Here is a 24,892-nt window from a genome sequence, read left to right on the forward strand (position 1 = left end):
TTATCAACTCTCTAGACCCATCTCCACCATCAACTCTCCAGTACAAATTTTTCCTGTAACTCCACACTTCCCAACCACTCCATCTATTGGTTCATTTACTACCCTAGCATTAAGGTCTCCCAAGACCACTACATTGACATTTCTCCCTAAACCCTCTATGCACTCATTTAAATCTATCCAAAAAGCCTCTCTTTCCTCTACACTCTTCTTACTACCAGGCCATATACATTTACAAAAAATATCTCCCTTTCCAGTTTCACCTTCATCCACTTTAACCGTGAAGACACCTCCTTCCATTACACTACACACTTACCTATCTCTTCACTTACAAGTATAGCCACCTCTTCTCTCCCTCATCATCTCTTCATTCCTGAGATGCTCCCAACTACACTTTCAAACTCAAACTCACCCCTCCCTTTAAACTCAGTGTCACTCAATGTCAACACATCCATCTTTCTTCTTACAAACATACTGCCTATTTCTTCCCTTTTACTCTCATCAGTACCACATCTATGCACATTAAAAGACCCAAACCTTAGGGTACTGGCTGGAAAACTCCTCCCAGACCCTCCTATGCCTTTGATTTTTTAGGAATGTCCCCTTTGGGGCTACAGGGAGAAGGATGCCTAGTCCTATCCCTATCCTGTTTTTGTTGCCTTATATGACTCAAGTGGAAATACTTGGTGGCAGTATTCTTTTCCCCCACCACAGGGTTCAGCAAAATGAGAAAATGAATATTCAGAGAAATGGTACAGGACAGTAACAAGAGGGTGGGGCAACATCATAATGGAGGGACAGTTGCAGTATAATAAAGTATCATCATTTCTCTATGAATAAAGATTTCCTCTATCACAGACAAAATGATGTGTGGCTCTGGTCTGTAGGAACACCCCATATAGATCCTAAAGTATCAGCTGCATACTACTGAGCAGCTTTTAACCCCACAATAACATGCAGCCAATACTACAGTTTAACTCCACCCCCGCTCCTTCATGCCCTGCTACTTGTGCCCCTAAATACTTAAAACTATTCACTTCCTTTAAACTCTCTTCTCTAAGACTTCCTTCAACCCACAATCTCTCTCACCCCTTGTACATCTCTAAAGCTACGTAAAAAAAAAAAGGACACACAAATTAACTCAATCCCATGAAGTACAACTGTGTGAATTTACACATTCAAGTTTATATAATACATGATTTAGCTTAAGAAAACATACCTGACATGTAAAACACAGTCCATAGTTTGCTGAATAAAACTGGGAACCAAATGCCTTTTCAATAACAGTCGGCAGAAGCACAAATGTTCCAGAAAAAGTTAGAAATATTGCCCATACCCATCCAGTAAATGCAATACGTCCCATATACACAGTTAGGGGTAGTGTTGCAAACAGTATTGTCAACAATAGAGTCAGCAGTCTCATTGACACCTGCAATGAAGCAAATATATGTAATAATACATTGGTGACAAAAAAAAAAAAAAAAAAAAAAAAAAAAAAAAAAAATATATATATATATATATATATATATAAAAATTATATATATATACATATATACACATACACACATATATATATATATATATATATATATATATAGGCATATAGCACATACTAAATTGCATTATATGACAGAAAATTTCAAAACCTGAAAGAAAAAAATATTAATAATGATAATAGCAAATAAATAAACAAAATATTCCCTTAAAACTATCCTTTACCATTTCTATGACTCTACTTCTTCTATACACACACACACACACGTACGTACAACAAAACAGACTTTACAAAACTAAAGACATTCTTCCGGAATGCAAACTGGGAAATATTTTACAGGGAAGAAACAGCAGTGGAAGAGAAATGGAATATATTGATGGAAAACTACAATGAAGGGGTAAACAGGCATGTACCAAGACAAAAGCGAGAGAGAGAGTACATTAAATGTTGGTTCAACAAAAGATGCAGTGAGGCAAAAGACAGAAGGGACAAAGCTTGGAAAAAGTGGAGAAAAGACAAAAAACAAAGCAAATGGCAAATTTATGTTAACTATAGAAATGAGTATGTTAATGTGAGAAGAGAGGAGAAAAGGAACCATGAGAAGGATATTATAGACAAATGCAAAGAGCAACCCAAACTATTCTATCGGTATGTGAATGGTAAACTTAAAAACAAACAGGAATTGGTGAAACTATGCCAAGGAAACATAGAATACACAGAAGATTTAGAGATGGCCGAAGTCATGAACAATCACTTTAAATCTGTTTTCACCAGAGAGAAAATACCGAATTGTGACATAGACAAAAACAAGAAATCTCCCCTCATGAATGAGTTTACAGCATCACTAAAGGAAATATCAGAACATTTATCAAGGCTGGATGTCAGAAAATCACATGGCCCGGACGGTATTGCAAATTGGATTCTAAAGGAGTGCAAAGAAGAACTAACAGACAAAATACACATCTTAATAAACAGCTCACTCAAAGAAGGAAAGATACCCGAGGACTGGAAAAACGCTAACATTGTACCAATACACAAAGGAGGAAACAAAGAAGAACCCACCAACTACAGGTAAACGTCGACTTACGATGGCATTAGGTTTCGATAGAGCCATCGTAAGACGATTTCATCGTAAGTCGATCCCCAATTTGTGTATCACTCTGTTCCGTGGTCACTGTACCTAGCTTACCTGTATATTAACCACCAGAGATACTGAATATAGCCTATTAAACATGTACAGTAGTTTATTTAATTATTTTTATCCTTTTTACCATATTCAAACACTATAATATGTATTTTCAGTACGGACCTTAAATCTCGCGGGCAGCAGCCAATGCCAGCCGTACGACGTGACGTAATAATACTCGCATCATAAAATATAGTCACCGCTTATATCGATCGTTCTCTCTCTCACCCGCGAATTTTGAAAACCACAGAGAATGGGATTTAGGGCACATTTGAGAGAATGTAAAAACACAGGGGCGACTACAATAAATATAATCAAGACGCCGATATGGCAGCGTCGCGAATCCACTTGCTCCTCATGACGCCTACGTGTGCGGCACCGTATGGAAGGGGTTAAATTATCATATCGTCGTCGTCGTCGTCGTCATCGTAAAGTCGAACAATCGTAAGTCGCGGCCATCGTAAGTCGACGTTTACCTGTATAGGCCAGTATCACTAACAAGCACCATTGCCAAAATTTGTGAGAAAATAATCAAGAATAGATGGGTAAAACATCTGGAAGACAATGACATATTAAACCCAAGACAATTCGGATTCAGACAAGGAAGATCATGCTCCACAAACTTAATATGCTTTTACTCAAGACTAATAGACATAGTGCAAGAAAGAAATGGATGGGCTGATTGTGCATTCCTAGACTTGCAAAAAGCCTTTGACAAAGTACCACACAGAAAACTACTAAAAAAACTGGAACACATAGGAGGAATACAGGGAAACCTACTAAAATGGATAGAGGACTTTCTGACTGGTAGAAAGATGAGAGTAGTGCTCAGAGAAAAATATTCAGACTGGAAAGAGGTGATCAGTGGAGTACCGCAAGGATCTGTGCTGGCACCAATAATGTTTGCTATCTATATGAATGACATGGATGAGGACGTGAACTGCTACATGAGCTTCTTTGCCGATGACGCCAAACTGCTAAGGAAAATAGAAACTGATGAGGACTGTGAAGCACTGCAAGAAGACCTAAATAGGGTATGGAACTGGAGTCAGAAATGGGAAGTGGACTTTAATACTAAGAAGTGTAGCATAATGGAGTTTGGAAAAAGCAAAAACAGAATATCAGGAAAATATACAATTGGAACCAAAGAAGTAAAGAAAGTAGGATCCGAAAAAGATTTGGGAGTAATTATCACGAACGACTTGTCCTATGATATACAGATTAACAAAATTGTCGGGGAGACTTACAACTTGCTAAGATCAATAAAAGTGGCGTTTACATACTTGGACGAAGACATGATGAAAAAATATTGGTTACATTGATAAGGCCTAGATTAGAGTATGCTGCGACACTGAGGTCCCCCAGTACCAAAAAGAATATAAAGAAAATAGAAAGAATCCAAAGAGCAGCTACAAAAATGGCACCTGCACTTGCAAACCTATCATACGAAGAGAGATTGGCTAAACTGGAGTTACCGACACTGGAGCAAAGAAGAGAGAGAGGTGACCTATTGACCATCTACAGAATCATGAAAGGCACAGAGGTACTCGATAGTGAGAACTTACTTAACTGGGACAAAAGAAACACAAGAGGACATGGAAAGAAAATAAAAAAACATAGCTATAGAAGAGAACTGAAGAAAAACAGTTTTCCTCATAGAGTTTTGGACACTTGGAACAAACTGGACAATGAAATAGTATGCGCAAAAACCATTCATGAGTTTAAAAACAAACTAGACACTGCAAGATACAAAGGCGGGACAACACGAGCATAGCTCCCCTTCCCGCAAAATACAACTAGGTAAATACAACTAGGTAAATATATATATATATATATATATATATATATATATATATATATATACATATATATATATATATATACATATACATATATACATATACATACATATATATATAGAGGCATATAGCACATACTAAATTGCATTATATGACAGAAAATTTGGTATGCATGTATCTTTCAAAACCTGAAAGAAAAAAAAAAAAAAAATAAAATAAATAAATTAAATATTCCCTTAAAACTATCCTTTACCATTTCTATGACTCTACTTCTTCTAGATCCTGCTGTGATGGGAGGGAAAAGAATTTAGCCACTGTACTTCCCATGCATGTTGTAAAATGTGACTAAGTGGGCTGGAGTGAGTGGATTCTTATTAAGTTCATCCTATGAAAACCCAAGGCATAAGAGGGTCTGGGAGGACTCCAACCAAAACCCTAATAATTGGGTCATTAAATGTCCATGGTTGTGGTACAGACAAGCAGGATAATGGATGTGTTAGTATTAATTCAAATTAAGTTGAAGGGTAGGAGTGAGTATGAGTTTAGGAGTGAGGTGGGGAGAATGTTTGAGGTGATGAAGGGGCAAGGGAGGGAAGGAGAGGCTCTGCTGATAAGTAATGACATAGGAAAATCCGTAGAGTGGAGAGAAATATTTTCATGGTTAATGTGGGTGAAGGTGAAACTGTGATGAAGGTAAACTGTAGAGTATGGGAAGGAAGTAAATATCATAAGAAATAGATATCATGAAGTGTCATAAGAAATAGGTATCAGGGAACAGACACAAAGAGAAAACTATATGAAGGGATGATAGTGCCTACAACACTGTATGGGGGACTTAGAATGTAAGGGAGGTATATAAGGGAAATTCAAATGTACCTGTGAAGTGTTTGAGAAATATGATGGGGATTAAAAGGATGGATAGAGTCAGAAATGAGATGGTGGGGAGGAGAGTGGGGGGTTGAAAGAGAGCTGAAAGACTGAGAATGAGTTGGATGGATGGGGTGAAGGAAGCCTTGGGTAAAAGGGGAATGTCTGTTGAGCAGGGAAGGGAGAGGGCAAGAGATAGGTGTGAATGTAGAATTATTGTGAGTGGATGATAAATTGATGTGGTCTAAAGACTCTCTTTCTGTCAAGCAGGTTAGGGTGTCATTACTTGCAGCATAGGTCAAGGTGATGGTGGTTCAAACCCTGCCACAGGCAAAGTTGAATCAAGGGCATGATTTATTAAATTCCACATTAAAAAGTCCTTTGTAAGCAGCACCATCTAGCCTCCCAATAGGAAGGAGTTTGTGATGTTAAACCATTAAAAAAGAAATATATATATATATATATATATATATATATATATATATATATATATATATATATATATATATAAGGGGGAGTCACCATGTAAAAGAAGCAGTGGAGTAAACCAATTTTGGCTGTCACACACTATTATGAACATGATATGTCTTGTGTGTTTCCACGGCTTCTGACTCAGGCGGTGGGCAGGAGGCAGGGATAGCTCATCATCCACAAGGAGCAAAGATAAAAAGGAAAACATTGGGGTGTTGGATGGGTGTAGTATGGGTGAAGGGTGGGTGCATGCACTAGCCTACTTACCATATGAAAGGGAAGAGGCTCTTTGACTACATACCTCATCTTCATAATATTCAAAGATATTCCAGATATACAAAATATTTGAATACTAAATGTACAATGAAATAAAAGTTTTACACTAACAAACCCAACATATTACACAACTTACTTTAAATGAAGTCTTATCCATTAGTCTTCCCCAAACTACTCTACCTCCAGCATTGAAAATAGCAGCAAATGATCCAACTTGTGCCAAAAAGAGATCATCATCAATAAACGTTAGTCCAAAGCTTTTGTACATAGCATTAATGTACCCAATGGCAACAGTATTAAGGAGAAAGATGGACCATATCATATAGAATTCTTTGTACTTTAACATTTCCATTGGACGGAGATCTGTAGAAAAAGAGGACCTTCAATAAGCATTTAATGCCACAAGGTGAATGGTAAAATTGCAATAAGACAAACAGCAACAATGAATAAATACATACATAAATGACATTAAATAAATCAATAAACAAATAAAAGTCATGTTACCTTACTTTAAAAAAAAGATAATCACAAACTCAAGTCAAAGAATTTAATGGGACCATTTATAAGTAATTGTCATGAGTGGTCCTGCAAGATGAATGTCAGGAGATCAATCTCCTTGCCATCCATCAACCAATCAACAACTTTACTTCCCTCTGGAAATGAAGCTCTATGAGACTGGCATTCAGTCCCCAGACTGAGCCCAAGAAGCTGGTTTACCCCCACCACTTCATTTCATGGTAATCCTCCCCCTCATCCACTCAATACATACAAACATATATATACCAAAAGTTTTTCCCCCTTACACAGGGGGTAGCCAAAAAGAAAAAGGCATAGAAATCATTCCCACCCATTTCCTTTCCCATATATTCCACTCCCCTCCACCCTCCTCCCTCCCTCCTATCTTGACATATTTACAAATGCACATACATGAGGACATGAAGTTGACAGCAACAGAGGCATTGTTGAGTTTATACTGAAGCCTTTCAAGCCCTGGTAAACAGAGCCCTTTCTCATTGGAGTTATTGAGCTTCCACCAACACTGAGTTCCAGGGTCATCTTAATGTTGGTCAATAATGGGTAATCCCAAAGACACAGACTCCTTCATTAAGCAGAAAATGGACTCATTTACTCTTCAGGAATCTATAGCCAGAGATAGTCCCAACACCATCGACCTTAACTAAGATACTTTCATGAACATCAACTACAAACAAGACAAGAAGGCCCTCAAGAGCATTATTACACAAAATGTCATGTCCACCAACCCCAAAATTAACCTTATTATCTAATATAAATCCAAAGAAACCACGAGCCTCATTATCAAGAACAGTTGCTTCCCCCTACAGATACCCTCCAAGTTTGACCTAATTATATTACACAGGAAGGGAGCTATGCTTGTAGTGACCCGTCTTTGTATCTTACAGCATCAAGTTTTTTCTTAAAATTTTGAATAGTGGTTAATGTTGTGTTTGCATAGTTATAGTATACAGTATAAGATGCAATACTTGGGGGTCTTGTCTTTTACTCTCCAATTTACAAATCATACCTGGCTACAAATTAATGTATGGGTCCAACTGGCTACATCACCTTCTAAGGTATTCAAAGTATTTATGCACCTATAGTATATGAAAAACTGTATTTCTTCATATTCTTTAGACATTTAGTATTTCTCAATTGATTCTCATGGCCTCTTGAAGTCCTCCCACATCTAATCAAGAGATCACTTCTGTCAATGTAGTCTTCCCCTTTTAGCAACCTGAATACTATAATCATATCGCCTATTTCTCTTCTGTCTGTCAATGTTGGCAGAGACAGTGCTTTTAGTCTCTTCTCATATGGTTCACCTGCTAGGCTGGGCACCAGTTTGGTTGTTGACCCTTGCACTCTCTTGATTTTGTTCTTATTTTCAAGACTTTTTTATTTGCTGATCGCTTTTTCATTGCTGCAAAACCAGTCTTGACTGTTTCTGGTTTTGTATCCTATAGTTTTCTTTCTTGCATTGATCACACTTTCTTTTAGGTTTTTCCACTTTTGTTCTTGGCAAGCAGTGGGTGATATCGCCAACATTCTAGTGCAGAAGTTGGTTTTGTATTGTGAGACAATGTTGGGGTCCTGCAATTTACTTGTGTAGCTTATGAATCATATGAAGACATCTTACTTTTAATTTCAGTTGTAGCTTAGATATTTGTAATTTATGGTCAGTCCAGCACTGACTGCTCCTGGCATTGCTCAGGTGATGAGAATTTCCCATCAATGTTTTTGTTGAGTAATAATGTAGTCAAGAACATGCCCATACTTTGAGCTGGGATGTATCTACGGTATGTTGTTTGAAAACATTTCTTTAGATGACAAAGGGTGTTAGTTATACAGTAGTTCTCCATTTGAATTGCTTTTTCCCATGGCCAAAGCTGGTGATCTTCTACTTGTGCATTAAAATCACCATGGAGTAAAAGTTTGTCACATGTACATTTGAGACTTATTGATGCAGTTCCTGATAGAACTGCTCCTTCATTTCATCTTCTGATATCACTGTTAGGCATAGACTGCAATAAGTACACGATGGTTGCTATTTTCTAGTGGTATCCTGAGTGCCATTATTCTTTCATAAACAGCAGTTGGATTTAGTTGGTGTTTCCTTACTATTTCTTTCTTGATAGCAAATCCTACTCTATGAATGCATGATTCCGCATTGGTTTTTCCTTTCCAGAAAAAGGTGTAGCCTAGTTGGTATTTTGTTAGGTTACCTTCTGCATACCTTGTTTCACTAAGAGCATCAATATCTACACTAAAGTGTGCAAGCTCTTTAGATATTAAGACTGTCCTGCAAGGAGGTCTGTCAAATTCAGTGGCATTTTCTTTATCTTGGGGTCTTCGTATATTCCAAGATGCAACAATATGGTTGGTACTTGTATAAGTTTCATTTATTTTCATGTTCATAATTCTGCATCTGTTGGGTAGCCACTGGAAGTGGATGTCCAGTCAGCTAAAATGATGACTGCTGATGTTTAGCCAACATTTTCTAGGCCCTCCCCTTTGCTTGGGTCAGGCAGTGATACACCTAAATAGGTCTGCCTGGTCAGTGGTAGAACTGAATTACCAAGTGTTATCATATTCTCATGAAGATGATAACACTACTCCTGCCACTGTGCAGTTCTGAGCTAGAAACTCCCAATTCACCAAACTTGTCTCCATTGCCCGTACCCTGTCGCCGGTGGACTTTCTAACTGTTTGGAAGCTTGTACCTAGACTTAGGAGGAAATACTAGACCTTGAAACTGGCAAGTTTTTTGTTTTGTTACTTTCCCCTTTCTGGGGTATTGGCTGCATGTTGTTATGGCAAAGTAGCATGCAGTTGACACTTTAAGGTCTATATGGCATGCCCCTATGGACCAGAGTCACACATCATTTTGTCTTTGATAGAGGAGGACTCTGCTCACAGAGAAATGATGAATCGTTTATTATACTGCAACTATCCCTCTGTTATGCTGTCCCCCAACCCCTTGTTGCTGTCCTGTACCATTTCTCTGAATTTCATTTCCTTGTTTTGCCTACTCTGTGGTGTATTCCCAAGTATTCCCACTTGGATCGTAAGAGGCAAGAAAAACGGGACAGGGATTGGGACCAGGCATCCTTCTCCCTGTAGCCCCACAGGGGACATTCCTAAAAAAAGTAAAGGCATAAGAGGGTCTAGGAGTTTTCCAACCAGCACCCTAAGGTTTGGGTCTTTTAATGTGCGTGGATGTGGTACAGATGAGAGTGAAAGGGAAGAGATAGGTAGTATGTTTGTGAGAAGAAAGATGGATGTGTTGGCTTTGAGTGAAACTAAGTTGAGAGGGAAGGGCAAGTGTGAGTTTGGGAGTGTAGTTGGGAGGTTCTCAGGAGTGAAGAGAGGGTGAGGGAGAGAAGGGGTGGCTATACTAGTAAGTGAAGAGATAGGTAAATGTGTAGTGGAGTGGAAGGAGGTTTCTTCAAGGTTAATGTTGATGAAGGTGATACTGGGAATGGAGATGTGGGTTTTTGTAAGTGCACATGGGCCTGGTAGTGAGAAGAGTGTAGAAGAAAGGGAGGCTTTTTGGATAGATTTAAATGAGTGCATAAAGGGATTAGGGAGGCCTTAATGCTAGGGTAGGAAATGAACCAATTGACAACCTGGTTGGGAAATGTGGAGTTCCAGGAAAGAATCGTAGTAGAGGGTTGATGATAGCAAATACAGACGCTCCTCTACTTACGTTCATTCGTTTTACGTTTTTTCGATTTTACGTTTGAACTGACTAAAAAAAAATTGTAAAAAAAAATTTTTGGAGTGAAGTTTTTAGTTTAGCGTGCTCTCCGTAGTTCAAACGATACTTACGCATGATGCTGCTTCCATTGTTTACATGGCACAAACGACAGACTGAACGTGCCTTGCCTCCTCCCCTCCTCCTCCTCCACCATCTCAATTTATGTTGCTCGAATTTAATTTATTTGAAATTAATGTTATTATTTTACAATGTTATGTTTATAATTAATGATTTAGGGGTGTTTTATAAGATACGGTAATAGAATTTATGGATGTATAGTACAGTAACAACTTACGTTCATTTTCACATTACGTTCAGCTGTTCGGAACGTAACTAAAATGTAAGTTGAGGAGCGTCTGTACAGTGTTTCGGAAGAAAGTCAAACAAAAGTACACATGGGAGAGGGTGGTGGATGGAAGGCTGGTAGATAGAGTGTTGATGAACCATGTAGGGGTAGATAGGAGTATAATAGGAAGAGTTAAGGATGTACATGTTCTAAGGGGAGAGAGTGGGGGAATACCTGATCATTTTTTGGTGGAAGGTAAGTTGAGAGTGGAGGATAGATGGAGAAAGAGGAAAAAGACAAAAAGTAGGGAGGTGCTTAGAGTGAACTCTTTAAATGAGAAGAAAAAGGAGAAGGAGTACAAGAAGAAGCTGAGAGAGGAGTGGGAGGGAGTGAAGGATAGATTGGAACTAGGAGTGGAGGAGGAATGGGGATGGTGTTCAAGGAGGGAGTCACAAAGTGTGCAAAGATGGTGTTTGGAACAAGAAGGGAAGAAATAGAAGGAAGGGTAGTGAGTGGTGGGATGAGGAAACAAAGAAGGTTGTTGAAGAGAAGAAGTGAGCTTTCACAGATTGGTTACAAAATAGGATGAGGGAGTCATATGAAAGGTACAAAGAAAAGAAACGAGAAGTAAAGCACAAGATAAAGGTGGCCAAGAGGAGGGCAGATGTGAAATGGGGTAAGAGTATGACAGAAAATTTTGAAAGTAAGAAAAAGATGTTTTGGAAAGAAATTAAGAGAGGAAGAGGAGGCGAATCGAGTAGAGAAGAAAAGGTAAAAGCTGCAGATGGTGAGATGATAATGGAGGAGAAGGCAGTAAGAGGAAGATGGGCAGAGTATTTTAGGGAGTTGCTAAATGTGAAGTAGGATAGTTGCAGTGGAAAGTGCTAAGAATATGACCGCGATGAGTGAGGAAAATAGAGGAGAAATAAGGAAGGATGAGGTGAAGGCAGTTGTTAAGATGATGAAAGCAGGTAAGGCACCTGGTCTGGATGGATACCATGCAGAATGTCTAAAAAAAAAAAAGGAGGTACAGTGATGGTGGACTGGCTGGTGAAGCTATTTAATGTCTGTTGGAGAGAGGGGTAAGGGGACAAGTGTGAATGTAGTAGTTTCAGAGGGATTAGCTTGTTAACCACTTCCATACAGTGACGCCTACGTAGGCGGCATGAGGAGCAAGTGGGTACTCGATGATGCTGACGTCGGCATCTTGATTATATTTATTGTAGTCGTACCTACGTAACCTCCATTCTCTCTAAACTGGCTTCATCATATTTTCTATGGTTATCAAAATACACGGGTGAAAGAGAACGAACGATTGAGCACTGACTTTATTTTTTATAATGCGATTATTATGACGCAACATCGCACGTCGGGCAGCTAATGCTGCCAGACGTGCGATGTGCCCCGGAGTGAAGAGGTTAAGTGTAGTTGGGAAGGCTTATGGGAGGATCTTGATTGAGAGGATTAGGAGAGGAACAGAGGGAGTAATTGGTGAGGAACAGTGTGGATTTAGGACAGGTAGAGGTTGCGTAGATCAGATTTTTGTGGTAAGACAGATATGTGAGAAAGTTATAGGAAAAGGAAAGGATGTTTTTTTGGCTTTTATGGATCTGGAAAAGGCTTATGCCATGGCAGACATGAAGGCACTGTGGAAGGTTTTGCAGATATACGGGATAGGAGGAAATCTTTTAGGAGCTGTTAAGAGTTTTTACAAGTGTAGTAGAGCATGTGTCAGGATTAGAAATGGAGAGAGTGAGTGGTTCGAGATAAAGGTGGGACTTTGTCATGGATGTGTTATGTTGCCCTGGCTGTTCAACTTATAAATGGATGGGGTGGTGCGAGAGGTAAATGCAAGGGTGGTGGGTCAGGGATTGGAGATGGTTAAAGAAAATGAAGAAAAGTGGAAGGTGAGCCAGCTGTTGTTTGCGGATGACACTGCGCTTGTAGCAGAATCATAGGAGGGATTGAGGAATTTGGTGACAGAGTTTGGGAATGTGTGTGAAAGAGGAAAGTTGAAGATAAATGTGGGTAAAAGTAAGATGATGAGATGTATAAGGGGTGAAAGTGGCAGCAGACTGGAAGAGAGCATTAAGGGAGAGTGACTGGAGGAAGTGGATAGTTTTAGATACTTGGGTGCGAATATTGCAGGAAAGGGAGGAGTGGAGGTGGAGGTAGAATGTAGATTGAGAGAAGTGAGTAAATGCCTTGGTGGATTAAAAAGTGTAATGAGAAATAGACATTTGGGAATGGATGCTAAGAGGAGATTGTATGAAGGAGTGATTGTGCCAACAGCACTGTATGGGGCAGAAACATGGAACATAAGAGAGGAAGAGAGTAGTTTGAATGTGTTTGAGATGAGGTGTCTGAGAAGTATGATAGGGGTTACTAGGCTGGATAGAGTGAGAAATGAGGAGGTGAGGAGGAGAATGGGGGTGGTAAGGGAGTTGGGAGATAGGGTGGATGAAAGAATATTGGGATGGTTTGGACACATGGAAAGAATGAGTGAAGAAAGACTAGTAAAAGAGGTATGGAAGGCAGAGATGGAAAGAGTGAACATGAGGGGGCGACCTAGGATGAGATGGATGGATGGGGTGAAAGGGGCTTTGGGGAAGAGGGGAATGTCTGTTGAGGAAGGACAGGAGAGGACAGAAGACAGGGGTGAATGGAAAATGGTTGTATATGGATGATGTTGTGATGCATGAGGTGGAATGGGTGGGGGGATGGGGGGTGAGGTAGGACATGTGAGAAAACTTTGACGCAGCCCTAAGGGATTTCTCCTCATATTCTCCTTTTCTGCATGAGGGTACGGAGAGGGGGAGGGGTTGCCAATTTAATGAAGCGGCCTTGCTGTGGATGTGCTGTGTCTTGTGACACTGCTTCTGACCCAGGGCAGTGGACAAGATACAGGGATGACCTGTCATCCAGGAGGTGCCAAGATAAGAGGGAGGGTAGAGGGTGGAGGGGAGTGGAGTGTATTGGGGATGGAATGGGTGGGAATGGTTCTTATGCCTATGTTTTTTGGCTACCTCCCTTGCAAGTGGGAAAAGACCTTTGGTATATGTATGTACTTTCCCCTTTATGAGGGGGGTGGCCAAGGCAAAGCATACACCCATCCCACATCATATACTTTATGATATCTACTATATCAAAGAATAAATTCATGAAGGAAGAGGGTGGAGGGGAGTGGAGTATGTTAGGGATGGAATGGGTGGGAGTGGTTTTTATGCCTTTGTTTTTTGGCTACCTCCCTTATAAGGGGGAAAAAGCCTTTGGTATATGTATGTATGTATGATAGTGCAGTGTAATATATAGTTAGTCTGTTGACCCAGGTCTCTGTTGCAGGAGACCCATGGCCCTCTAGTAACTAGCAAAGGCAACTGGGCAGGTCCAGTCATTCAGGGATGAAATATTGTATTGTTGCCTAGGGATTGTTAGTAAGGGGCACTGTAGAATGAAGTGTTCTGTATTTTTTGTGTTTAATAATGCTGCCCTGTTGAAAGAAAGACTTTGGTATGAACAGGGAGGCCTACCTTTCAACTATATAATAAAATTATCTCGTATGTGCAGAAACAATATAGTGCACAATGGTACTTCACAAGTTAGCAGATCAATTGGTCAATTGTTGCTTACAGTTTTTCTGAGTGGAAACATGCAGCCATACAGTAACCAGCATTGGCCCTTGGACACTCCCCTAACTCTCTTTGTGAAGAAATATTGGATGGTTATGTGTGGTACTGTCTCTATATTACTAGCTGGTAAAAGAAAGGAGGTAAGCTTACATACAGTTGTAGCTATGGCTTGAATACTATTTCCTTGCACACATGGGCTTGGGAGACAGGTGGCAAGATAATACTCACTGACCTTCACCCCAATGGATCACTTTGTGCATGTCCCCTCACTGTCCCTATGGTTAACAGAAAGCCAATGTAATCATTGAATTGTTACCTCTATCAGCCAACACTGCCGTGCTGTTTGTGCTCTCTTCTACAGGAACATTTTGGACATCAGTTACATCTTCATCTTCTAAGAGTCTTTCACTTTCATAAGTTACCTTTTGAATTAAGAAAAAATGAAAATGTTAGATCACAATGTTAGCATTAAATCTAAAAAGAATAAACATAATATTAATAGTAAATACTGCCTTGAATTTCAATGATCATAAACCAGCAGTCCCACAACAGCTAGCAATGGTCATCAGGCCCTTACAAAGACCTCTCTAGGAAAAAACTTTGGACGGTCTATACTGTACCATTGTGAGACTATTTCTATATCACTGGCTCCCAGGAGTAAGAAGGGAGCAGTTATCAGTTGTCAGTTCTCTTTAGGTAGAAAATTGGAAAGAAAATTGTAAAAGTTGATGGAGATCTTGGGCTTGGTTCAGAGACCAAGTGCTGGCCACCAAGGCTAATGGAGCCAAGGGTGGTGATGGGTTCCAAAGATGGATAATAAAGAAACTCTTTTTCAATGTCCATCCCACAGGACCCTCATTGCCAGGCACTATTTATTGATCACTAAACATAAGGTTATGTTTTGGTTCCAACTTAATTTCTGAGTTAATTCCTTGGACTAAGGAAGTTGGTGACAGAGTTTGGGAGAGTATGTGATAGAAGAAAGCTAAAGATAAATGTGGGTAAAAGTAAGGTGATGAGATGTACAAGGGGTGAAAGTGGCAGTAGACTGGAAGTGAGCATTAAGGGAGAGCGACTGGAGGAAGTGGATAGTTTTAGACACTTGGGTGCAAATGTGGCAGGAAAAGGTGGAGTGAAGGTGGAGGTAGAATGTAGATTGAGAGAAGCGAGTAAATGCCTTGGTGGATTGAAGAGTGTAATAAGGAATAGACTTTTGGGAATGGATGCTAAGAGGAGACTGTATGAAGGAGTGATTGTGCCAACAGCACTGTATGGAGCAGAAACATGGAACATAAGAGAGGAAGAGAGAAGGAGTTTGAATGTGTTTGAGATGAGGTGTCTGAGAAGTATGATGGGGGTTACTAGGCTAGAGTGAGAAATGAGGAGGTGAGGAGAACAGGGGTGGAAAGAGAGTTGGGAGATAGGGTTGATGAAAGAGTATTAGGATGGTTTGGACACATGGAAAGAATGAGTGAAGAAAGACTAGTAAAAGAGGTATGGAAGGCAGATGTGGAGGGAGTGAACATGAGGGGACGTCCTAGAATGAGGTGGATGGATGGGGTGAAGGGGGCTTTGGGGAAGAGGGGAATGTCTGTTGAGGAAGGACGGGAGAGGACAGAAGATAGGGGTGAATGGAGAATGGTTGTATATGGATGATGTTGTGATGCATGAGGTGGAATGGGTGGGGGGATGGGGGGTGAGGTAGTATGTGTGAGCAAAATTTAATGCATCCCAAAGGGATTTCTCCCAGTCTTCTCCTTTTATGCATGGGGGGACGGAGAATGGGTGTCGCCGATTTAATGAAGCAGCCTTGCTGTGGATGTGCTGTGTCTTGCGACACTGCTTCTGACTCAGGGCAGTGGACAGGGTGCAGGGATGACCCGTCATCCAGGAGGTGCTAAGATAAGAGGGAGGGTGGAGGGGTGTGTGGAGTGTATTTAGGGATGGAATGGGTGGGAATGATTTTATGCCTTTTCCTTTTTGGCTACCTCCCTTGTACGGGGGAAAAAGCCTTGGTATATGTATGTATGTATGTATGCTAAATGTTCCAGGAGCATGATCAATCAATCAGTCCATTGCCCCAGGTCCTTCTTGGCTCCTAAGTAACTGATGGAGTTAAAACATACACCCACCCTACAACCATCCCACACCCATTCAAACCCACTGTTGTTCTTCCTATCTAGTTCCTTGTGGAGGAAGGGTCATTCTTGTCCCCTAAAACAATTCCTTGAGTCAGAGCTAAGACAACAAGACAAAGCACCTCCACAGCAGGGTCCAACAACCTGGTTTGTGCCGACCATGGCAACCTTCTTCCGCTCAAGAAATATATACAGCTGAAAAGAAGAAATTACTTCAGGCCACATCGTTTACTCATACATTCATAACCACTCTCTATTTACACCTTTTTTTACTCTTTCCCTTCCTTCCTTGACAGATATTCCTCTTTCATCTAATGCCCCCTTCACCTCATCCATCCACCTCATTCTTGGTCTTCCCTCACATCCCTTCCATCCACTTCTGCTTTCTATACTCTTTCTGCTAGTTTTTCTTCACTCATTCTTCACATATGCCCAGGGCATCCTATCATTCTTTGGTTATTCTGCAAACTTCCTTTCTATACCATCTCTCCATTGCGCCTATATATTTCTCACTCTACCTATACTCATAACCCCCACTATACTTCTTTAACCCATTCAACTCCGATGACAAGATGTCTTGTCATTTGGTCAAATAAAACAAAAAATCATAAAACACCAAAATGTTTGATCAAACACCAGAAAAATATGACGTCAGTCCTCGAGGACTGACGTCATATTTTTCTGGTGTTTGATCAAACATTTTGGTGTTTTATGATTTTTTGTTTTATTTGACCAAATGACAAGACATCTTGTCATCGGAGTTGAATGGGTTAACACTGCATCACAAACGAGTTTAGGCTCTTTCTGCCTCCTTCAAATTTCAGATATGCTCTATATAGTGCCATGGGCACAATCACTACCTTGTACAGTCTTCTTTTTGCATTCATCCCCTGATAACTATTTCAAGTGACATCTAGGGGGATGGTAAGTTACCATGATTTTTTTTTGTCTAGCTTTCTGGTTCTAATTTTCAGATTTATTGCCTCAGCCTTCACTAATATCACTTTATCCACTTTTTTTTTAAATCATCATCAACCCCAGCTTCCATTTCATCTTTTCTGTCACATCTACAGACTGTATAACTACCGCCAATCCCTAGCTGTAGATCAACACTTCTTAGTAGCTGGGTCTTTTGGTAAGCACAAAATATCTAGTTCATTTCACATCAAGGTGAGCATGACAGAGTACAAACATAAATAATGATTACAATGGAAATCTGTTGATGAAGCAGTGTGCAGCAATACATTGCTACATGCCCAACTCCCTGATATCCATCCCTCTGAATCCTCTCTCACCTGTGAGGAGAGTCCACCTGGCCAGCCTGCTGTGTGGCCGCCATCCAGCCCCTTTTAAGTTACCAGAGGGAGCTGGATGACTGCATTGCAGATGAATGTCCAGGATGTAACACTTCACCCTATATTATACAACACATTATGGAAGACTGCACTGTATACAATTATGCAAGTCAACAACACAACACATATTCAATAAAAGATTTGTGGAAAATCCCTGTTCCAGCCATGTCATTCTTCAGGGAGACAGGACTGCTTGGCCAGAGTGTCTAGTGAACGACAACATATGAAGTTTTACTAACAGCACCCACTTCTGTGTCTGTCCCATGGATATGAACATTGGTTATTAAGGCAAGAAGGAAGGGCCACCCTAGAATTCATCTCTAGAATACATCTTCATGCTGAAGGGGTCACAACTGGTCCTAAGCCTGGTAGATAAACCATATGAAGAAAGACTAAAAGCACTAGGTCTGCCAACTTCAAAAGATCAGAGAGAAAGAGGTGATAAGATTATATTATTCAGGTTGCTTAAAAGAAGAGAACTTTTGATTAAGGATAGGAGGGCTTTAAGAGGTCATGAAAACAAATTAGGAAAGACTACATGTCTAAAGGAGGAGAGGAAATACATTTTCTTGTACATATGCATAAATATTTGGAATAGCTTGGGGGTGATGTAGCTCAAGCTGGATCAATTCATTGAAATCTAAATATGATAATTGAAAATTAAGGATATAGATAAAGTTGGAATTATACATTTATTTGAAGCTAGGTATGATAAAAGGAGATATGATATAGGAGAAGGAGTACAAGAAGCTGAGAGAAGAGTGGGAGGGAGTGAAGGATAGAGTAGAACTAGGAGTGGAGGAGGAATGGGGATGGTTCAAGGAGGGAGTCACAAGGTGTGCAAAGATGGTGTGTGGAACAAGGAGGATGGAAGGAAATAGAAGGAAGGGTAGTGAGTGGTGGGATGATGAAGCAAAGAAGGTTGTAGAAAAGAAGAAGTGAGTTTTCACAGACTGGTTACAAAATAGGACAAGGGAATCATATGAGAGATACAAAGGAAAGAGAAGAGAAGTAAAGCATAAGATTAAGGCAGCAAAGAGGAGAGCAGATGTGAAATGGGGTAAGAGTATGACAGAAAATTTTGAAATAAAAAAAACTTTTGGAATGAAATTAAGAGAGGAAGAGGAGGCAAATCAAGTAGAGAAGAAAAAGAGAAAGGTACAGATGGAGAGATGATAATAGATGAAAAGGCAGTAAGAGGAAGATGGGCAGAGTATTTTAGGGAGTTGCTCAATGTGAAGGATGATAGGGAGGGAAAGGTAGTTGCAGTGGGAAGCACTAAGAAAATGACCATGATGAGTGAAGATAATGGAGGAGAAATAAGGAAAGATGAGGTGAAGGCAGTTATTAAGATGTTGAGAGCAGGTAAGGCACCTGGGTTGGATGGATGTCATGCAGAATGTCTGAAAAAGGGAGGTACACTGATGGTGGACTGGCTGGTGAGGCTAATTAATGTTTGTTTAAGAGAGGGTAGAGTGCTGAAGGACTGAAGGAGTGCCTGTATAGTTCCACTTTACAAGGGAAAAGGGGACAAGTGTGAGTGTAGTAGTTTCAGAGGGATCAGTTTGTTAAGTGTAGTTGGGAAGGCTTATGGGAGAGTCTTGATAGAAAGGATTAGGAGAGAAACAGGAAGTAATTGATGAGGAACAGTATGGGTTTAGGACAGGGAGGGGTTTTGTAGATCAGATTTTTGTGGTAAAACAGATATGTGAGAAGGCTATAGGAAAAAGTAAGGATATTTTTTTGGCTTTTATGGATCTAGAAAAGGCTTATGACAGGGTAGACAAGTACTGTGGGAGGTATTACAGATATGTGGGATAGGAGGAAAGCTTTTCAGAGCAGTCAAGAGTTTTTATGATAGTAGAGCTTGTGTTAGGATTTGAAATGGAGAGTGAGTAGTTTGAGGTATAGGTGGAACTTTGTCAGGGATGTGTTATGTCACCCTGGCTGTTCAATTTATACATGGATGGGGTGGTGTGAGCGGTAAATGCAAGGGTAGTGGGTCAGGGATTGGAGGTGATTAAAGAAAATGGAGAAAAGTGGGAGATAATCCAGTTGTTGTTTGCTGACGACACTGTGCTTATAGCAGGATCAGAGGGATTGAGTAAGTTAGTGATAGAGTTTGGGAAGGTGTGTGAAAAAAGGAAATAGAAAATAAATGTGGGTAAAAGTAAGGTTATAAGACATACAAGGGGAGAAAGTGGCAGCAGACTGTTAGTTAGTTAAGGTTTATTCAACAATAGAAAATACAATTTATACATACATATATACAAAATTTTTACAAAATTAGTTGTTGAAAAGGGAGAGCGTGAAGCAAAGCTTATGGGGAGTTGAGTATGAGGTATGTTCAATAAGTAATGAGAAAATGTCAGGCAAGACATTAAATATGATCTGATCAAAATACAAAGAAAAGAAAAGAGAAGTAAAGCACAAGGTAAATGAGGCAAAGAGGAGAGCAGATGTGAAATGGGGTAGGAGTATGACAGAAAAATTTGAAAGTAATAAAAAGATGTTTTGGAAAGAAATGAAGAGAGGAAGAGGAGGTGAATCAAGTAGAGAAGAAAAGGTAAAAGGTGCAGATGGAGAGATGATAATGGAAGAGAAGGCAGTAAGGGGAAGATGGGCAGAATATTTTAGGGAGTTGCTAAATGTGATCTGGAAAAGGGTTACGACAGGGTAGACAGAAAGGCACTGTGGGAGGTTATGCGGATATACGGGATAGGAGGAAAGCTTCTAGGAGCTGTCAAGAGTTTTTATGAGAGTAGTAGAGCTTGTGTCAGGATTAGAAATGGAGAGAGTGAGTGGTTTGAGGTAAAGGTGGGACTTCGTCAAGGATCCGTTATGTCACTCTGGCTGTTCAACTTATACATGGACGGGGTAGTGCGAGAGGTAAATGCAAGGGTAGTGGGTCAGGGATTGGAGATGGTTAAAGAAAATGGAGAAAAGTGGGAGGTGAGCCAGCTGTTGTTTGCGGACAATACTGCGCTTGTGGCAGGATCGGAGGAGGGATTGAAGAAGTTGGTGACAGAGTTTGGGAGAGTGTGTGATAGAAGAAAGCTGAAGATAAATGTGGGTAAAAGTACGGTGATGATATGTACAAGGGGTGAAAGTGGCAGTAATCTGGAAGTGAGCATTAAGGGAGAGCAACTGGAGGAAGTGGATAGTTTTAGATACTTGGGTGCAAATGTGGCAGGAAAAGGTGGAGTAAAGGTGGAGGTAGAATGTAGATTGGGAGAAGCGAGTAAATGCCTTGGTGGATTAAAAAGTGTAACGAGGAATAGACATTTGGGAATGGATGCTAAGAGGAGACTGTATGAAGGAGTAATTGTGCCAACAGCACTGTATGGAGCAGAAACATGGAACATAAGAGAGGAAGAGATAAGGAGATTGAATGTGTTTGAGATGAAGTGTCTGAGAAGTATGATGGGGGTTACTAGGCTAGATAGAGTGAGAAATGAGGAGGTGAGGAGGAGAACAGGGGTGGAAAGGGAGTTGGGAGATAGGGTTGATGAAAGAGTATTAGGATGGTTTGGACACATGGAAAGAATGAGTGAAGAAAGACTAGTAAAGGAGGTATGGAAGGCAGATGTGGAGGGAGTGAACATGAGGGGACGTCCTAGGATGAGATGGATGGATGGGGTGAAGGGGGCTTTGGGGAAGAGGGGAATGTCTTTTGAGGAAGGACGGGAGAGGACAGAAGACAGGGGTGAATGGAGAATGGTTGTATATGGAAGATGATGTGATGCATTAGGTGGTAGTATGTGTGAGCAAAATTTGACGCAGCCCGAAGGGATTTCTCCCAGTCTTCTCCTTTTATGCATGGGGGGACAGAGAGGGGGTGTCGCCGATTTGATAAAGCGGCCTTGCTGTGGATGTGCTGTGTCTTGCAACACTGCTTCTGACCCAGGGCAGTGGACAGGGTGCAGGGATGACCCGTCATCTAGGAGGTGCTAAGATGGGAGGGAGGGTGGAGGGGTGTGGAGTGTTTTCAGGGATGGAATGGGTGGGAATGATTTTATGCCTTTTCCTTTTTGGCTACCTCCCTAGTAAGGGGGAAAAAGCCTTGGTATATGTATGTATGTATGATGCTAAATGTGAAGGAGGGTATGGAGGGAAAGATAGTTGCAGTCGGAAGTGCTAAGAAAATGACCGTGATGAGTGAGGATAATGGAGGAGAAATAAGGAAGGATGAAGTGAAGGCAGTTGTCAAGATGATGAAAGCAGGTAAGGCACCTGGTCTGGATGGATGCCATGCAGAATGTCTAAAAAAAGGAGGTACAGTGATGGTGGACTGGCTGGTGAGGTTATTTGATGTTTGCTGGAGAGAGGGTAGAGTGTCGGAGGACTGGAGGAGTGCCTGTATAGTTCCACTTTACAAAGGAAAAGGGGACAAGTGTGTGTAATAGTTTCAGAGGGATTAGTTTGTTAAGTGTAGTTGGGAAGGCTTATGGGAGGATCTTGATTGAGAGGATTAGGTGAGGAACAGAGGGAGTAATTGGTGAGGAACAGTGTGGATTTAGGATGGGTAGAGGTTGTGTAGACCAGATTTTTGTGGTAAAACAGATATGTGAGAAAGCTATAGGAAAGGGGAAGGAAGTTTTTTGGGCTTTTATGGATGTGGAAAAGGCTTATGACAGGGTAGACAGGAAGGCACCGTGGGAGGTTTTGCAGATATACAGGATAGGAGGAAAGCTTCTAGGAGCTGTCAAGAGTTTTTATGAGAGTAGTAGAGCTTGTGTCAGGATTAGAAATGGAGAGAGTGGCTCAAGGTAAAGGTGGGTCTCCATCAAAGATGCGTTATATCGCCTTGGCTGTTCAACTTATACATGGATGGGGTGGTGTAAGAGGTAAATGCAAGGGTGGTGGGTCAGGGATTGGAGATGGTTAAAGAAAATGGAGAAAAGTGGGAGGTGAGCCAGCTGTTGTTTGCGGACAACACTGTGCTTGTGGCAGGATCGGAGGAGGGATTGAGGAAGTTGGTGACAGAGTTTGGGAGAGTGTGTGATAGAAGAAAGCTGAAGATAAATGTGGGTAAAAGTACGGTGATGGGATGTACAAAGGGTGAAAGTTGATTGCGCGATCTTTTGATTTCAAAAGTCCATCACTCATTAACAAGCTATATAAATCGTTAGTTCGTCCACATTTGGAATATGCTGTTTCCGTATGGTCACCGAATCTCATTAAAGACATTGACAGACTGGAAAAAGTACAACGGCGAGCCACAAAACTGATTCCAAATATCAAAAATAAATCATACGAAAATCGACTTAAGCACATGAATCTGTTTTTCCTAAAAAAACGTAGACTCAGAGGTGACTTGATACAGGTCTTTAAGATTTTAAAGGGAATTGACAACATCAAAAGTGACCAAATTTTCACATTGAATGAGAATCAGACAAGAAACAATGGTCTCAAACTGTCCGGAAATAGATTCAATTTGGAAGTAGGTAGAAACAACTTTGCCAACCGTGTAGTTAATGAATGGAATAAACTTCCTGCACAGGTAGTGCAATGTAGTTCAGTTCGAAGCTTTAAGAATCATTTAGATAAATACCTAAGTAAGATGCTGTAATGATTATAATTTATGTTATATTATTTGTTTTTGTTTTGTTATAATTTGTCTGTCTGATTTTCATTTATTATTAGTTATATGTCAATTTATAATCATTTACTATTTACCTTTTTGTTTGTTATTCAACAAACCTATGCATTTATTTGTGTATTTTATTTGTTATTTTTACATTATTATAGTTTTAATTTATTATTAATATTAATTTTTTTTTTTCATCCGACCTAGATATGGACCAAAAGGTCTCCTGTCGGCATGCTCCGCCTTTGTAATCCTTTGTAAAGTGGCAGCAGACTGGAAGTGAGCATTAAGGGAGAGCGACTGGAGGAAGTGGATAGTTTTAGATACTTGGGTGGAAATGTGGCAGGAAAAGGTGGAGTGGAGGTGGAGGTAGAATGTAGATTGAGAGAAGCGAGTAAATGCCTTGGTGGATTAAAAAGTGTAATGAGGAATAGACAGTTGGGAATGGATGCTAAGAGGAGACTGTATGAAGGAGTGATTGTGCCAACAGCACTGTATGGGGCAGAAACATGGAACATAAGAGAGGAAGAGAGGAGTTTGAATGTGTTTGAGATGAGGTGTCTGAGAAGTATGATGGGGGTTACTAGGCTGGATAGAGTGAGAAATGAGGAGGTGAGGAGAACAGGGGTGAAAAGGGAGTTGGGAGATATGGTTGACGAAAGAGTATTAGGATGGTTTGGACACATGGAAAGAATGAAGACTAGTAAAAGAGGTATGGAAGGCAGATGTGGAGAGAGTGAACATGGGGGGACGTCCTAGGATGAGATGGATGGGGTGAAGGGGGCTTTGGGGAAGAAGGGAATGTCTGTTGAGGAAGGACGGGAGAGGACAGAAGACAGGGGTGAATTGAGAATGGTTGTATATGGATGATGTTGTGATGCATGAGGTGGAATGAGTGGGAGTATGGGTGGTGAGGTAGTATGTGTGAGCAAAATTTGATGCAGCCCGAATGATTTCTCCCTGTCTTCTTCTTTTCTGCATGGGGGACGGGGAGGGGGGGTCGCCGATTTAATGAAGCGGCCTTGCTGTGGATGTGCTGTGCCTTGCAACACTGCCTCTGACCCAGGGCAGTGGACAGGGTGCAGGGATGACCCTTCTTCCAGGAGGTGCTAAGATAAGAGGGAGGGTGGAGGGGAGTGGAGTGTATTTAGGGATGGTATGGGTGGGAATGATTTTATGCCTTTTTCTTTTTGGCTACCTCCCGTGTAAGAGGGAAAAGCCTTGGTATATGTATGTACTACTTCATGGTGAAGCACACATACATTTATTTTATAAAATGACTAAATGGCAACTTTCTATATGTGTGGGTCTGAGTCTTGTGGTGAACGTGGTGGAACCAGTCTGATTTGGTTTGCCGATCTGTGAACACTTGTCAAGATGCAGGGAAACATGGAGCAATGTTACGCCATCAAATTTTGTGTTAAACTTAAGAAAACCAAACAAGAAGCTTATGGAATGTTAAAGGAGGCCTATGGGAAAAACAGATGAGCCAAGCAAGTTTCTATCGGTGGTTTAACAGATTTTCTG

At 40.7% G+C, this 24,892-nt stretch overlaps 1 protein-coding gene across 4 annotated transcripts in view; it reads right to left on the minus strand.

Moving 5' to 3' along the window:
- LOC143033966 (apicoplast pyruvate carrier 1-like) overlaps positions 1–24,892 on the minus strand; it is a 75,801-nt gene that overhangs the window by 9,583 nt on the left and 41,326 nt on the right. For all 4 annotated transcript variants that reach the window (XM_076199759.1, XM_076200005.1, XM_076199926.1 and 1 more), the window contains exons 7-9: positions 14,599–14,704; positions 6,228–6,454; positions 1,217–1,426 (exon numbers count right to left, since the gene is read on the minus strand). In XM_076199759.1, coding sequence (XP_076055874.1) covers positions 1,217–1,426; positions 6,228–6,454; positions 14,599–14,704 — 543 coding nt within the window. The remainder of the gene's footprint in view (positions 1–1,216; positions 1,427–6,227; positions 6,455–14,598; positions 14,705–24,892) is intronic.

This window comes from Oratosquilla oratoria, chromosome 1 (genome assembly GCF_046742065.1).
Source record: "Oratosquilla oratoria isolate Oo_2021 chromosome 1, ASM4674206v1, whole genome shotgun sequence".
Classification (NCBI taxonomy): Eukaryota; Metazoa; Arthropoda; class Malacostraca; order Stomatopoda; family Squillidae; genus Oratosquilla; species Oratosquilla oratoria.